Source organism: Salvelinus namaycush, chromosome 4, assembly GCF_016432855.1.
Source record: "Salvelinus namaycush isolate Seneca chromosome 4, SaNama_1.0, whole genome shotgun sequence".
NCBI lineage: Eukaryota > Metazoa > Chordata > Actinopteri > Salmoniformes > Salmonidae > Salvelinus > Salvelinus namaycush.
In genome coordinates, this window is record NC_052310.1 from 22,826,223 (window position 1) to 22,843,326 (window position 17,104).

The window sequence follows — 17,104 nt, forward strand, 5'->3', positions numbered from 1 at the left end:
CTAAAACGTGAAAGTTGGTTGGTCTAATTTCAGCACCAAGGACAGAGACAAAGAAGCGCGTCAAAGGAAGCTCCAGGGGGACTGATTTATGAACATGGAAATTCATTTCAGATAGACATCCAAACGTTTTTTCTCCAATTTAGGGACCTTTAAAATTTAGGGACCTTGTCATCAAAACAGCAGTCGTCCAAAATCGTCCAAAATCAAGGTAAGCGGCTAACGCTTGTACTGTCCAAATGGTTTTGAAATCGTTTGGAAGTAATATCTCCATAAATTAAAACTATATTTGGTGGAGTTGTGTTCACCTCCAAATCCACTGAGATATTAACATATATACATACATGTTTCGTGCTTTTCAATACCCTTTAGGATTATTCGAACTGAGACATCAAAGAAGTTGAGACTTGAGTGTTGCACGGATACAAGACTCACCATCAATCAAGTCCTTGTCTTGGTGTTGTGGGGGAGAGAAAATTGCCTAATCTCCGGACATCAGCGCGTTTATCATCATTAGTGCTATATCGCTTAGGCTACTTTTCCATAATGAATGCCCTCAATTTCACCAGTTTTAATTTCAATGATGAGGCACATGCTTCCCCACTAGTATACAAATTCGACGTACTAGACGGGACGGAAGACCCGCTGTACAAGGAGTATAAGCCGGCAGTCCGGGACCTCATTCCGTTGCCAAAGGCAGTGGTCTATCTGCTGATTGCAGCACTGGTAGTGGTAGGAGTCGCCTATGCTATTGTTGGACATCTGATCAAGGACCTGGCCCTTGATATAACAGGTATGAACTTAAAATGTTCGAAAATAAGGTGGAAATGTAACTAAGTTAGGCTGTTCCATCGCAATGTATAAGTGTACCAAATAACTTGTGACAAATAGTCATAAGCCTAAGCTTTTCTATGCAAAATGGCAACATGACTAGCTAACACAGATGATCAGGGGCACCAGTCCTGAAGCAAATGTGCTGATCTCCAGTGTCCCCTCTGTTTACCCCTTTCATCAGAATGTCTTCTTGGCCCCACTGAGGAGGACCTAGAGAAGAACAGAAACCCGGAGTGCTTCATTGCCAGACACCCCCCCATAGTCCTGACCCACAATGCCTTCCACGTGTGGGACACAGATGATGTGGGCTTCCCCATGCCTCTGGATGAGAGCCTCCCGGGCAGCCCTTTGCTGTTTCCTGCAATCCCCTACATCCCCTTCTTCCCCACCCATGGCACCGGCAACAACAACAGCCCTGCTGCCCTGGCCATAGACAGCAGCCCCTGGCCTGGGCACTCTAATTCCCTCCCCAGCGAGATCTGAAAGGAGCCAGCACCAACTCCCTCCAGTCCTGTGGTCACTGGTTGATTCTGATTACACCAAGCATGTCACAGGACTCAACAGACCTACTTAAGGTTATTAACAAGACAACTAAATGGGTTGAAATGTTAACACCACACAGCAACCAAAGCTTGACAAAGGAGAGTTTGAAGATAACTTTCATGCTGGTGCTATACAGTATCATCCTGTATACACACGTAGATTTGTCTACTGCAAGGTTTCTTAATTAAACTATGGGTTGGGACCTTGAGTGGGCCCTGGGTATGTGAAAGGTGGGTCGCGAGTTATGAGAATACATCTACAATCACACACTATTTATTCTTAATTTGGGTCATGGGAGGACGGTCAGTTTCTCATTTGTGTCTCAAGCTGAAAAAGTTTAAGAACCCCTGGTCGACTGAATGGACCATGAAGGGACAGGGGTTAATCAATGGCTATTGCCATGAGAAGATGATTTAAAGATGTGCAACACATTCAAAATGATCCAGAATGATCCGAATGGAAAAGGATTTGCCATGTTTCATCCCAAACCTATCACCATCAGCTGCCTACACCAGCCCCCTTTCTTATATAACATTTAAATACTGCTTCAGTATCCATCAAAACATGAAGGGATTTGGGGGCCTCTAAAAACTGCTATTCCTCTGTAATATAAATCTAGAGCTGCTTCATTTCAAGAGCAAAGTCAAATGATCAAAGGGAAATAATGAGACCTATAGGGTAAAGGCTAAACAAGGGAACTGATTATTGCTAAATCTTAACTAAGCTACTTTAAATAAAGCTTTCTTCAAGTCTCTCAGGATTTGGTAGATCATGTTTTGATGAACTCCTAAATGTATTAATCATTGACTTGACGAAATGTCAGATTTTCTGATCAATGCAAAGCATTGCATGCATGGTGATATATGTGGAACTGTGCGCAAAATGACTCCCAGATGTGGCTTTGTAGTTGAAATGAGCGTATGAGGGTGAACACAATTAAGGACCAGCTAATAGGTTTGTCCACTGGTTGTGCCAACTGAGGAATTTGACTTTACTGTCTGTATCTACATAACATGAAAAGGGACTACAATTATACAGTACCACATCAATGTTGAGATGTTCAATGAAATAGTAAATATGTGTACCAAGTTCAAACTAAATGGCTATTACATCGGTTGTTATTATTGATTTAGGTATGTAGTGTAACTTCTGCAAGTTAGAAACTGCAAACATGATATGATGCAGGTGAACACACAGGATGAGATTGCACAGGATAAAAAAGTATATATCTAAATTGAAATTTGCATATAAAACTGGATACAAATACCTATGAAGCATTTTTCTATCCCAGTGCTTGTGAAGATTGTTAGGACTCTTTTGTGAAGTTAGGATAGTTAGTACCTGGTAGGATAAAACTGCATCCAAAAGTATGTTCCAACTAGAATTAGAGGTTCTACAGAGAAACTTGGTTGATCTGTTCTGTCTATATATTGTTTTGTTCTGGGGAACCCTTAGCTGGACTCCCAGACTCAGGTTTAAAATGTTATTTCCAGACGTTGAAGGATTAGCTGAACAGAAAGACTTATGGAGTTCCTGCAATTGATTAAGTAAACAACCTTTAAATACTGTCTGTCCATTATTGCAGCAGACACAGGATTTCCCAGTCTTGGCAGAGCACGCAACATCATTCTCTTTGTCACAAACTTTCAACAGCATCTATTCTGGGCCCACATGTCAGCTTCAATAGCATGCAAGGTTTTTTAAAGACTCCCGAATTCAGAAATTCAGCTCCATGTAAGCGTCGAAAGACAGCACAGGATGCTCAGGCAGACTTGCATGTACCACGACGTCGCTGTGCCAAGTTCATTCAGGAGAAGCAATTCCAGTGAAGTGATTACACATGGCTGAAGTACAACTTCAATATTGCTCCTCAGCAGGATACTGATTTGCATTACAACGTACAGTCTCTGTGATTCAGACTACGGAAGATTTACATAATACATAACAGTAGAGTGTAGAACATCTCTTCACAACAGCAAATTTATTCAGAATCTTGCAGGGATTGGGGATGAACTAGGCTACCAGCAAAAAACATATCCAATTGTATCCATATCCATATCCATATCCATATCCAATACAGTTGCCTAAAACAAACCTAACAGGAAGACTTGACTCTTTATTTAGTACCATAGCAAATTATTTTAGGTTACACTGACAACCAAAGTGCTCTAATGTGTTAACCCAATTATCTCTTGTGAGCACACAGAGCTAAAAGTCTACCCTGTGTACGATGACATGAGACTTAAGAGGCGATAAAGGTGATTCGTAATCCCACCTTCACTGGAATGACACAAAGAACTCCTAAATCCTCTGGGTTAAACCTTGGCACACATCACTCAACACGCCAATTCACGTTACGCACCAGCCCCAACAAGATTGAGGAAAACAAGAATGTTCTTCTGACAGGTTAATACCGGACCTGGCACAGCCAGAGTAGAATAACAAAATCTCATCATTACCAATGGTGATTACATTAGACTGACGACGTAAATCGTGCTACTTTCAAACATCTTTATTTGACCATTTCTAATTTGTCTCATGAACTGAGTGGACACAGCACAGAGTTGGTTGGTTTTGTATGGAAGGCTAAAGGGCTTCAAGTTAGCATCTTTACTGTACAAGCATTTCATTACATAGAAAAGTGCACAGCGGCTACCTAACGTTTAAATGAAAAAACAGACTCACTGGTGAAGTTCCTTATGCTCTGATGTAGTGCACACATCAGCAGAGAACACAGTACTAGCACTACCTACCCCTCAGCACATGCATAGCTGCTGGTTAGGACCAAAGATGAGTTATAACTGTTTCATAAATTAGGTTTAAAGTATAATCTGTGTATCATGTGGCTAAACAACGGCTATAATACAGCTAGAACCACAGACAAGCTATAAGGAGAAAAGTACGTCCTCTTTCCCTCCCTCTCAAACAGACAGATCTGTCTCTCTGTCAGTCTCTGGCCAAGGTAGATTAAGGTTTTGTGGGATTGTTCAGTGTTCATATGGTTGCTAGTGGGCAAAGGGGTCCTGATGACACGGGCCTTGGATGGGATGTGTATGGTAATGTAAGCCTGTCCAAGTGGAAGCCTGAACAGAATCTAAGAGTCCAGTCGACACACAGGGCTGTCGTAGACCATCTGTAGGTTGACCTTGTGTCCCACCAGCTCACGGATGTTGTTGATGCCATACTTAATCATGGTGGGCCTGAAGGAGACAGAGAAGGGCAGAGGAAACCGTGTCAGGAAGATGATATAGTACATTATAAGGAGAGGTGGAAGACAGCAAAGAGAAAGAGGGGACAAACAGGGATAGAGACAAAGGTCTGTATGGACAGAGGGGATGGAGGAGAGGGATTACACAGAGTAGATGATATGGTCCTTCCCAACTCACTGACTATAGCCATTAGCAGTGATTGTTCTCATAGATACAAGGCCTCAGTGTCACCAGGGTTCAAGCACCCGCAGTAGAGCACAAATATATCTAAATGGTCAGTTCTGACCTGCATCTGAGGAAACCATTATTCTAGGCTCATTAGGCGATATGGTGTTTTATGCGCTTTGCTCAGATATAACAATCCAGAAGTAAACCTGTCGACATGTGTGCCAACAGACTGGTGGTGTGTGCTGGAAGCATGGCTGCATATCTGGGGACATGACCACACATCTGGGGACATGACCACACTACTGTCCACCTTTAACCCCTCTATGGGAAATCACACTGGGATTACAGGCATAACATTGTATATTTTCACATTATGGAAACATTTTACTATTGAAATCCCATGTCCCATTCAAGTACACTAACAGTTGACCCTGTGCATCTGGTTATGAGAGAGTTAAGTTAAGGTCAGGTTAAGGGATATGGAGCTGATGTGGGTCAATTCCAGTGAGATAGCTGGCCCAAGAGTGGAGCAGTGGAGAGATGGGTAATGATGGGGGGGCGAATAGATACAGTTACATATTGCGATATTATTTTTGGATGGTATTATATCGATATCCAAGTTTATTTGTAATTAATAAGAAATAAATGGTTTTGCTACTCTCGGTAGCGTTAGCTGGCACTAGTCGGCTGTACCTGCCTATAGCTTGTTCTCCATCTTCTTTTTAAATAGTGATCAAACATTTTTTCAGCACTTAGTTCCCTGACAGATCTAAACGTGTTTTCTCATGCTCTCGCTTGTCTCTCTGCAGCAGACATACACTGAGTATAACAAACATTAAGAACACCTTCCTAATATTGAGTTGCACCCCCCCTTTCGCCGTCAGAACAGCCTCAATTCTACAAGGTGTCGAAAGCGTTCCACAGGGATGCTGGCCCATGTTGACTTTCAATGCTTTCCACAGTTGTGTCAAGTTGGCCGGATGTCCTTTGGGTGGTGGACCATTCTTGATGCACACAGGAAACTGTAGACCATGAAAAACCCAGCAGCATTACTGTTCTTGACACTCAAAACTGGTGCGCCTGGCACCTACTACCATACCCCGTTTAAGGCACTTAAATATTTTGTCTTGCCCATTCACACTGAATGGTACACATACACAATCCATGTCGCAATTGTCTCGAGGCTTAAAAATCCTTTAACCTGTCTCCTTGAAGTGGATTTAACAGGTGACATCAATAAGGGATCATAGCTTTCACCTGAATTCACATGGTTTGTCTATGTCATGGAAAGAGCAGGTCTTTCGAATGTTTTAGACCACATATCGTATCGGCACCTACAGTGGGGAGAACAAGTATTTGATACACTGCCGAATTTGCAGGTTTTCCTACTTACAAAGCATGTAGAGGTCTGTAATTGTTATCATAGGTACACTTCAACTGTGAGAGACGGAATCTAAAACAAAAATCCAGAAAATCACATTGTATGATTTTTAAGTAATTCATTTGCATTTTATTGCATGACATAAGTATTTGATACATCAGAAAAGCAGAACTTAATATTTGGTATAGAAACCTTTGTTTGCAATTACAGAGATCATACGTTTCCTGTAGTTCTTGACCAGGTTTGCACACACTGCAGCAGGGATTTTGGCCCACTCCTCCATACAGACCTTCTCCAGATCCTTCAGGTTTCGGGGCTGTCGCTGGGCAATACGGACTTTCAGCTCCCTCCAAAGATTTTCCATTGGGTTCAGGTCTGGAGACTGGCTAGGCCACTCCAGGACCTTGAGATGCTTCTTACGGAGCCACTCCTTAGTTGCCCTGGCTGTGTGTTTCGGGTCGTCATGCTGGAAGACCCAGCCACGACCCATCTTCAATGCTCTTACTGAGGGAAGGAGGTTGTTGGCCAAGATCTCGCAATACATGGCCCCATCCATCCTCCCCTCAATACGGTGCAGTCGTCCTGTCCCCTTTGCAGAAAAGCATCCCCAAAGAATGATGTTTCCACCTCCATGCTTCACTGTTGGGATGGTGTTCTTGGGGTTGTACTCATCTTTCTTCTTCCTCCAAACACGGCGAGTGGAGTTGAGACCAAAAAGCTCTATTTTTGTCTCATCAGACCACACGACCTTCTCCCATTCCTCCTCTGAATCATCCAGATGGTCATTGGCAAACTTCAGACGGGCGCTGGCTTGAGCAGGGGGACCTTGCGTGCGCTGCAGGATTTTAATCCATGACGGCGTAGTGTGTTACTAATGGTTTTCTTTGAGACTGTGGTCCCAGCTCTCTTCAGGTCATTGACCAGGTCTTGCCGTGTAGTTCTGGGCTGATCCCTCACCTTCCTCATGATCATTGATGCCCCACGAGGTGAGATCTTGCATGGAGCCCCAGACCGAGGGTGATTGACCGTCATCTTGAACTTCTTCCATTTTCTAATAATTGCTCCAACAGTTGTTGCCTTCTCACCAAGCTGTTTGCCTATTGTCCTGTAGCCCATCCCAGCCTTGTGCAGGTCTACAATTTTATCATACACAGCTCTCTGGTCTTGGTCATTGTGGAGAGGTTGGAGTCTGTTTGATTGAGTGTGTGGACAGGTGTCTTTTATACAGGTAACGAGTTCAAACAGGTGCAGTTAATACAGGTAATGAGTGGAGAACAGGAGGGCTTCTTAAAGAAAAACTAACAGGTCTGTGAGCCGGAATTCTTACTGGTTGGTAGGTGATCAAATACTTATGTCATGCAATAAAATGCAAATGAATTACTTAAAAATCATACAATGTGATTTTCTGGATTTTTGTTTTAGATTCCGTCTCTCACAGTTGAAGTGTACCTATGATAAAAATTACATACCTCTACATGCTTCGTAAGTAGGAAAACCTGCAAATTCGGCAGTGTATCAAATACTTGTTCTCTCCACTGTAAGTACGGTGATATCTTATCTTGAGGTCCATGGCAATTCCCGGCCCTGAAGACGGGTCAGAGAGTGTGGAAGTGGGGTAGGCCAGGCAGAAGGGGTTGTGTATTGTAGGTCTTGTATTAACAAATGTCGGTCAGTCAATTCCATTACATCACCAGGATCAGTTCTAGTTGAAGAGGATAATGTGTTTCTTTGTCATTGACTCACCTCTCCAGAGACAGCCCCCAGGCGATGACCGTCACCCCCTCAGGGAGCCCCATAGGCAGCAGCATCTCTGGCCTGAACATCCCCGAGTTCCCCACCTCCACCCACTTCTTCAGCCCTGGAGAGAGCAGGAATGGACAAATTAAGATGGATTCAGTGTGTGCCTCCCGGGTGACGCAGTGGTCTAAGGCACTGCATCGCAGTGCTAGCTGTGCCACCAGAGACTCTGGGTTCGAGCCCAGGCTCTGTTGCAGCCGGCCGCGACCGGGAGGCCCAAGGGGCGGCGCACAATTGGCCCAGCGTCGTCTGGGTTAGGGAGGGTTTGGCCGGCAGGGATATCCTTGTCTCATCGCGCACTAGCGACTCCTGCTGCGGGCCAGGCGCAGTGCACCCTGACCAGGTCGCTAGGTGTACGGTGTTTCCTCCGACACATTGGTGCGGCTGGCTTCCGGGTTGGATGCGCGCTGTGTTAAAAAGCAGTGCGGCTTGGTTGGGTTGTGTTTCGGAGGACGCATGGCTCTCGACCGAGTCCGTACGGGAGTTGTAGCGATGAGACAAGACAGTAACTACTAACAATTGGATACCACGAAATTGGGGAGAAAAAATAAAAGATGGACTCAGTGTGGATAGGATTGCGTCGTCTATGGGCTTTTGAGTTTGAGTGAGACAAAAGCCCAAGGCCGAAACACACATATCACACAAACATGAGAAATTCCAGGGTTTGAGAATATTCAAAAGAACTGTACCTTCATGATAGCTGAACACTTCCATGCTCGGCTCGGTGTATGGATTGTAGGCCGGTTTAAAGCGTAATTTGGTGATTCCTGGAGAAAATTGAAAATATATTGTAAATACTTTCTCAGAAATACTACATCTGACAGAGAAACAAGCTCATGTTGTACTACAGGCATTAAGATGCATTAGAAGCCACTTCAGTACGGACAACTGAACCCACTGTTAAAAAAAAGACTTTAAAAAAAGAATGAGGTACTGGAAGCAGGGTGGGGGTCAATTCTTATATAATTTAAATTCCATTCAATTCTTGAATTCCCTCATTCATGAGAATGTATGTTGAATTACATTATAATTTTTTAAGTTATGGAGTTGTAAAAACATTTAATCTTTGGAATTGAAATTCAATATTTTTACATTTCCTAGTTAATGGAATTAATGCATATAGTATAAAAACATTTACTGTAGGATTTGTTTTTAATCATTTCAACCTGTATTCAGATATTTCCAGTATAGCTAGGCTGTCTGAACAGTGACACAATCAGCCTGAAAGCCTGAAGAAATTTAATTTCTAATTGGAATTTGTGGAATTGTTGGGGATAATATTGAATTGGGACTTGAATTCTTGGAATTTAGCTAACATTGGAATTGAGAGGAATTTAATTATCTCTGAATTCAAAGTCCGACCTCGAATTTGAATTGAATTACATTTCCTGGGAGAGAATTGAATGAGTGGAATTGACCCCAACCCTGACTGGTAGAGCCCTCACCTAGTTTATTGAAAAACTGATGAAGGATGCCCATGAGGTCACCCAGGGTAAGGCCATAGTCAGCCACCACTCCCTCAATCTGGTGAAACTCTGCCAAGTGGGTGGCATCCAGAGTTTCATTACGGAATACTCTGTCGATGGAAAAGTACTTGACAGGGGTGAACTTTTCCTGGTAGAAAGAAAGGTACATTTGAAATGGTTACAGAGGAAAGTTGCTCAATTGCTGCACAGTTAAAATGTAACATCACCCTCATGCAATTACTTTCTAATTCATTTTAGTAAATACTAAGATAGCATGAACAAATGTAGATAGTGAGTTACCTGCTGAGCGAGTTTGTACAGCATGCGAGCGCTGACTGCTGTGGTGTGAGTACGGAGGATGTTCTTCTGGGCCTCCTCAATCTTCCAGTCATACTTGTACCTGTCAAACACAGACAGCGTTAAAAATAGAACATGTTGGGCCTCCCGAGTGGCGCAGTGGTCTAAGGCACTGCAGCGCACTGCTAGCTGTGCCACTAGAGATCCTGGTTCGAGTCCAGTCGCAGCCGACCGAGAGACCCATGGGGCAGCACACAATTGGCAGAGCGTTGTCCGGGTTAGGGGAGGGTTTGGCCGGCAGGGATGTTCTTGTCCCATCGCGTACTAGCGACTACTGTGGCGGGCCGGGCGCGGTTTCCTCTGTTTCCTCCGACACATTGGTGCGGCTGGCTTCCGGGTTAAGTGGGCATTGTGTCAAGAATGAGTCCGTACGGGAGTTGCAGCGATGGAACAAGACTGTGATTACCAACTGGATACCACAAAATTGGGATTTATTTTATTTTATTTTTTTATAAAAATAAATAAAATAAAACGTGTGTGTAAGTCCATGCGTGTAAGATTAGCTCTCACCCCTGTGATCCAAAGCCTCCCTCTGAATGGACCTTCCTCACTCTCTCCAGGTAGTCCTGGGGAAACTCATGGGCCTGAGCTGGGTCTGAGAAATATAATAATAGGAGGGGCCGCAGTTACCGGTAAGTTACATGGAAATAATACTGATGGTACATGATGAAAACAGATTAGTTATATCTAATGGAAATCTAGAGTCTGTTTTAGCGAGGGAAATCAGATTTCCCTTTCAGCGCATCATCAATAATGCACCATTTTTATCTTATCTGGGCATCAAGTCCAGACACGCAGAGACACCCAGTCGCTCACCAGACAGGAAGAAGGTGTCGTGTTGGTCTCTGGCAGGGTGCTGCTGGGGCTGAAACAGGGAGTCAAAGTTCCAGAAGGAGCTCTCAATGAAGTTGTTGGTGGGCATCTCAGTGAAGCTGAAGGAGACAGGAGTGAGTACACACAGGTCTTAAAACTTAGTCTTACCGTACATTAGTTATATAGGGTATACTGATGGTGTCCTGCAAGGGCAAAATAGAGGATAGGCGACTGACCCCATCTCCAGGAAGATCTGTCTGAACTGCGTGCGGACCTTCAAGAGCGGATGCAGGTGGCCACAGTCTGGGGCCACACCCATGGCCTCAAAGTTATAAGGCTTGAACTTCTTCTCCTTCCAGCTCCCACTGTCACAGACCAGAGATAGGTCAATTTGGAGGAGAACATATAATATGTTCTAGAGAACCTCAAATTAATGAGTGTATATGGCCAAACACAAGCAAAGTCTGTGTGCAGATAAAACGTGGAGGTAAATATACAAAGACACTAATTTAATTTTTGGGACACCTGAATACAGTTCTGTGCCAAATCCCCTCGTGATATTGCAGACCAGGTGCATTTTCATTGATCTGTTTTGGGGTACGAGAACTAACAAATTGTTTCAGACAATCACATGAAAACCAGGCTTGGTCAATAGATCACCTGCATTTTGAGAGACAGCAGTTTCCAGGTAAAAACAAAACTAATTGGATCATGCGCGGTACCTAATGAAAACACTGCCAATTTGACTACAACATGCAGTGATATGAATAGAAATGACATCACTGTGAGAATGAACAACTTCAGGCTAATATACATTTGCCTTAGGACAAGGTCCTCAGCAGCAGCATGCAGGTTAGAGATACAGAATGAGGAATCACTCATCCATCTTAGCAATCATAGAGCGACCATGACAAAGTTGACAGGAAAAGCAGAGCAGGACTCACCTAGCGATCATCTCTGGGGTGAGCTCCGTCTCCTGCTTAGTGATGGTGGTGCTGAAACAGCTGCCCTTTGTGATCCAATAGGACTTGACCGTCCTAAAATTCACAGAAATAAATACAATCATTCTCATTCAAACTGCATAAATGTGGTCCTTTGAAAGTGGTATATCACATGAGTGACAAAGGCCACAAGAGGTCTTATCTTGGGGAACATTGGAGATTGGGAACATGTGGTGGTGGTGAGGGCCTGGGACACTATTTAGCAAATAGGAAGTAGACCATTAACAATCTGTTGCTCAGTGTATTCATATCATTGGGTGAACTAGACATCTCGACTCAGACAAGACGACAACATTGACTCACATCTGATCTGTGAATATTATGTAAGTAGGATGTAACTATGATATAAGACATAATTTATATTCTAATCCAAACCTGCATTTCTCAGCTGTTATTCAACTAAAGACTTAGGGGTCAACAAGTCAGAGAACATCCTCAGCATGAGACTATGCTGAGGCTAGTTGTGACTGGGGCATCCTGAACATGCCTGGATGCCAGATGAGTGAACACGGTGTTGTACTGCTGAATGGCATCTATTGCCATCTACTGGTAGATATCAGTTAGGAATATACTTAACATTTCACAGACGTTTTCACAGTAGTCAAATATTATCAACCAGTCTGATTCTTACACTTCAGAGAGCAGTTTGCGTTTCTTCAGCTCATTCTTCTCCTTCTCCTCCAGTTGAGACGCCTGGCCTTTCTGTACCAGGAGCAACTTGTCCCTCACCAAGTCTTCTAAGTGCTCCACCTGGACACACACACACTATGTTTGTGTGTGTCATACTTATTTTCTCAATTTTAAAAGCAACACTCACGCTCAATCACAAAGCACACCAAGTCAGATGTGAAGATAAACTCACAGTCTTGAAGATCCTGGGTCCGCCCTCGTGGCCCTTATCCAGACGGATCCACTTGTTGGACATGGCCTTGCTAAAACCCACCTTCCCAAAGGCTAGTTTCTACACAGAAATAGAGACAAAACAATCTGTAAACACTGCCCCAATGCTCCAAGTGGAAAGCATATAAAATCACAATGTAAAGATTATTTTATTTTCATCCAAATAAACATAACATCATGGTATATATTATTTGTCCAGGCACCCTGCAGGTCCTCTCACCATGAGCTGGCTCTGAGGCATCCCTTCCTCTGGGATGGAGATGACGACTCGGGCCTCATGGCTGCCCTGCTCGGCTATCTCACAGCCTTCCCCAGTCAGCTCCCAGTGCTTCGAGGAGCGCTGCTCAGCTGAGATCACCTGCGCAGGAAAACAAACAACCATGATCAGAATCATAATGGAGCCTTGAGGCAGAGGGCCACACATTTGTCATCTTCTCAAGGTCTAATTGGTGTACACATCATGAATTAGCTATCACTGCACATTATACGTTTACCATGGGCTCATTTTTAGATCCAGTGACAATAACAGCTCCCAATTTATTGACTCAGTCTAACTTCTCAATGTTGACATTTTGGTATTTCATGTTTTATTAAGATCCCCATTAGCTGTTGCAAAAGCAGCAGCTACTCTTCCTGGGGTCCACACAAAACATTAAACATAATACAGAATGACATAATACAGATCAATAGACAAGAACAGAACTATATAAAAAAAATAATAAAGGCACACGTAGCCTACATATCAATGCATACACACAAACTATCTAGGTCAAATAGGGGAGAGGCGTTGTGCCGTGTCGTGGTAATTTCCTGTATTACTCAATAAAGAGAGAGAGAGAGCCAACCACACACAAGTCAGAGTTAAATTATATATTCCATCTTTAATATATATATACAAGCTTCACCAAAGCCCTTTAATGACTCTCAGATCAATTCAGTGTCTATAAATGAATTCTCTGAGAGTGCTTACAAAACAATTCTTAGTTTCATTTATAGCCAAGATACTACACCCCTCTCAACTTACAAAGAATCCTTTACCCGAAAGAGGAGTATCCTATCGCTAGACAGCATCAGCTATAAATCATCGTTCAGTTTGATCTCCCAAGACAAGGTTTAAATCTCATGCTTGGTACTTCACTGTCTACCAACCATTATCTCATCCAATGGCATATATCAATTGTCATTTCTAGATATTCCCAAACCTGGACAAACTCAAAATCAGACAGTGAGCCCCTTAGGTCAAATACTAGGTCAAGATAAGGGCAACCTCAGAGGGGACATACAATGGTTCCAAACACGGCCAAACTCCTTCCCCCTATGAGAAAAGTAGGGAGTGACTGGCGTACAGACATTGTATGAGATAACTAACTGGTTCCCCAATTAATAACTCCATCCCTTCACATGGTTTAGGAATAGTTACAAACAACGTTCCCATAAGAAACCAACGTTCCACTCTGTCCTCCTCCCCTTCTGATATTCTACTTAGTACCACATGGTTTAACAGATACATTGACTTATGAAGACAAGCCTGACCTCTCCCCTCTCTGGCCCCAAGTTACCAATCCCTAGCTCAGAAGATTCTAATGACAAGTATCTCACAAGCATATGATGAAAATAACATCTTATCTATCTATGTTACTTAGCTAAATCTGATTCTGCCACGACAGCCATGAGGTGTTGCTTTATCTGTTTTTTGAAACCAGGTTTCCTGTTTATTTTAGCAATATGAGATGGAAGGAAGTTCCATGCAATAAGGGCTCTATATAATACTGTACGCTTTCTTGAATTTGTTCTGGATTTGGGGACTGTGAAATGACCCCTGGTGGCATGTCTGGTGGGATAAGTGTGTGTGTCGGAGCTGCGTGTAAGTTGACTATGCAAACAATTTGGGATTTAACACATTCATGTTTTCTATAAAAAGAAGTGATGCAGTCAGTCTCTCCTCAACTCTTAGCCAAGAGAGACTGACATGCATAGTATTTATATCAGCCCTCTGATTACAATTAAGAGCAAAACGTGCCACTGTTCTGGGCCAACTGCAGCTTAACTAGGCTTTTCCTTGCAGCACTGGACCACATGACTGGACAATAATCAAGATTAGACAAAACTAGAGCCTGCAGAACTTGCTTTTTGGAGTGTGTTGTCAAAAAAGCAGAGCATCTCTTTATTACGTCTAGACCTCTCCCCATCTTTACAACCATTGAATCTATATGTTTTGACCATGAAAGTTTACAATCTAAGGTAACGCCAAGTAATTTAGTCTCCTCGACTTGTTCAACAGCCACACCATTCATTACCAGATTCAGCTGCGGTCTAGCACTTCAAAAATGATTTGTACCAAATACAATGCTCTTAGTTTTAGAGATGTTCAGAACCAGTTTATTACTGGCCACCCACTCCAAAACAGACTGCAACTCTTTGTTAAGGGTTTCAGTGACTTCATTAGCTGTGGTTGCTGATGTGTATATAGTTGAATCATCAGCATACATGGACACACATGCTTTGTTTAAATGCCAGTGGCAGGTCATTGGTAAAAATAGAAAAGAGTAGCGGGCCTAGAGCTGCCCTGCGGTACACCACACTTTACATGTTTGACATTAGAGAAGCTTCCATTAATTATCATCCTATACAAGTAGTAACCAGCTAGATGTATCAGACGTTGGTAGATTGCCTTAATGACGATTCAATAAAACCAAATATTGAAAAATGTCTAACAGTTTTTGTTTTTAGTCAAGTTTGCTGACTAGCAGTGCAGTTGAACAATCAGACTGAACAGTCACCACTGCATTTATTCATGGCTAACACGATCCCGTTTACGTCCCTATTGCATCACTTTCCTATCCAATCGCCCATCATCATAGGATGAACAGAAAATACTATAAGTACAAGCTTGACGCCCAAACCGATATTTAATTTCAGAATGTATTAAAATTAGGTTAGGGTTAAGGTAATGATCAGTTTGAGGTTTTTGCGGTTTAAGCGTCAACTGTGTCCTTAAAGTCTCCGCCGAATGAACAAAGTGGACGGTCGCTTGACTTCCGCTTCAACACCGGCAGGTAAACTCACATCACCAAGTGCCTGTAGGCTCTTTACAGCCCCGACGATAGCTTGGTGGTCCACCCCAAGACTGGTCGCAACATCCTGACTGTCGAGACCACCGTCCACCTTTTCCACCCGCCGAAGAAGCGTTTCTACAAGACCAGTGTCAGCCATGCTTGTCACAGCGAAGCCGAAAAGAGACCGGTAGTGAGCGCACTATTGGATATGTCGAAAGTACTGGAATACAAGAGCCAGTATTTTTGAAATACCGTAAACTCCTCAGAACATGCGAAAATTAATACCTGAATTGACATCTTGAAGAATTAAAAAAATCCACTACACACTGTAAAGGATGGTTTTGTTCTCTTTTAACATAAATATATGCCTTATAGAAGTAGGACATGTTAATCACAAAACATAGTGTGACTGCAGAAAAGCTGTTGTTAATCTAGGGTGTCGACTGTGCAAACCACAAGGTTGAGACAAGATGGAAAAATGCTGAATAACAAGAAAACAGGAACTGAGGAATGTGTAGGGAAAATGCTGAATAACAAGAAAACAGGAACGGAGGAATGAGTAGAAACCAACAAATCAGCTCAATCTTCACAAGCACCATTCCGGACATTTCAATCCTGAGTGCTGTGACTGGACACCACCGATAGGCTAGCAAGTTTAAAACCACGCTAAGCCTCTACTGTGACAGGCCAACTCTAAAGTTGGAACTAACTCTGGAACAGTATAAAAGAAGATGTCTGTACTATTTCAGTCAGTTCTCTGCTTTACCCTGCGTGGTGATACAGTGAACCCGTATATACGAAAATTGCATTTACCATTTATCACTTGTGTTAAATAAAGATAATTATAGTATAATCATTGACTCTGAATCACATTATATCCTGATACCAGATTTGATTGACGCAACCTTTGACAACACTTGATTTATCCCATGCATTGTGTAACAGTATAACTTTAGTATGTCCCCTCGCCCCGACACGGGCGCGAACCAGGGACCCTCTGCACACATCAACAACTGACACCCACGAAGCGTCGTTACCCATCGCTCCACAAAAGCCGCGACCCTTGCAGAGCAAGGGGCAACACTACTTCTAGGTTTCAGAGCAAGTGACGTAACTGATTGAAACGCTAGTAGCGCGTACTCGCTAACTAGATAGCCATTTCACATCCGTTACACTCACCCCCCTTTCAACCTCCTCCTTTTCCGCAGCAACCAGTGATCCGGGTCAACAGCATCAATGTAACAGTATAACTTTAAACCGTCCCCTCGCCCCGACCTCGGGCGCGAACCAGGGACCTTCTGCACACATCAACAACGGTCGCCCACGAAGCGTCGTTACCCATCGATCCACAAAAGCCGCGGCCCTTGCAGAGCAAGGGGCAACACTACTTCTAGGTTTCAGAGCAAGTGACGTAACTGATTGAAACGCTAGTAGCGCGTACCCGCTAACTAGCTATCCATTTCACATCCGTTACAATTGCATGCAATGTACTGACAGTGACTGAATTGCGACTGAGGATGAGAATGATTAACACTTTACATGAATGGATATAGTTGAATGACTTGGAAATATTGTGCTTGCT

The 17,104-nt window shown here is 43.2% G+C and overlaps 1 protein-coding gene across 1 annotated transcript; it reads right to left on the reverse strand.

The window, feature by feature from the left end:
• Window positions 1-3,470: 3,470 nt before the first annotated feature.
• LOC120046332 (phenylalanine--tRNA ligase alpha subunit-like) lies at window positions 3,471-15,712 on the reverse strand. Its single transcript, XM_038991481.1, has 13 exons — window positions 15,533-15,712; window positions 12,687-12,824; window positions 12,429-12,527; window positions 12,198-12,316; window positions 11,510-11,602; window positions 10,802-10,930; window positions 10,569-10,684; window positions 10,263-10,347; window positions 9,696-9,795; window positions 9,375-9,543; window positions 8,619-8,696; window positions 7,876-7,990; window positions 3,471-4,574 (listed from the first exon to the last, which is right to left on the reverse strand). Exons 1-13 carry the CDS (start codon window positions 15,677-15,679, stop codon window positions 4,469-4,471), a joined length of 1,494 nt encoding a protein of 497 aa, XP_038847409.1. The 5' UTR covers window positions 15,680-15,712; the 3' UTR covers window positions 3,471-4,468.
• Between the last annotated feature and the right edge of the window lie 1,392 nt (window positions 15,713-17,104).

What these genes read in the sequence shown, in the direction of transcription:
- LOC120046332 (XM_038991481.1), bottom strand. Translation starts at nt 15,679, where the DNA reads ATGGCTGACACTGGTCTTGTAGAAACGCTTCTTCGGCGGGTGGAAAAG. An exon ending in TGCCTCAGAGCCAGCTCATG is followed by an intron (nt 12,528 to 12,686) that starts GTGAGAGGACCT and finishes ATTTCTGTGTAG; the next exon opens with AAACTAGCCTTTGGGAAGGT. An exon ending in CAGATCTTCCTGGAGATGGG is followed by an intron (nt 10,685 to 10,801) that starts GTCAGTCGCCTA and finishes TGTCTCCTTCAG; the next exon opens with CTTCACTGAGATGCCCACCA.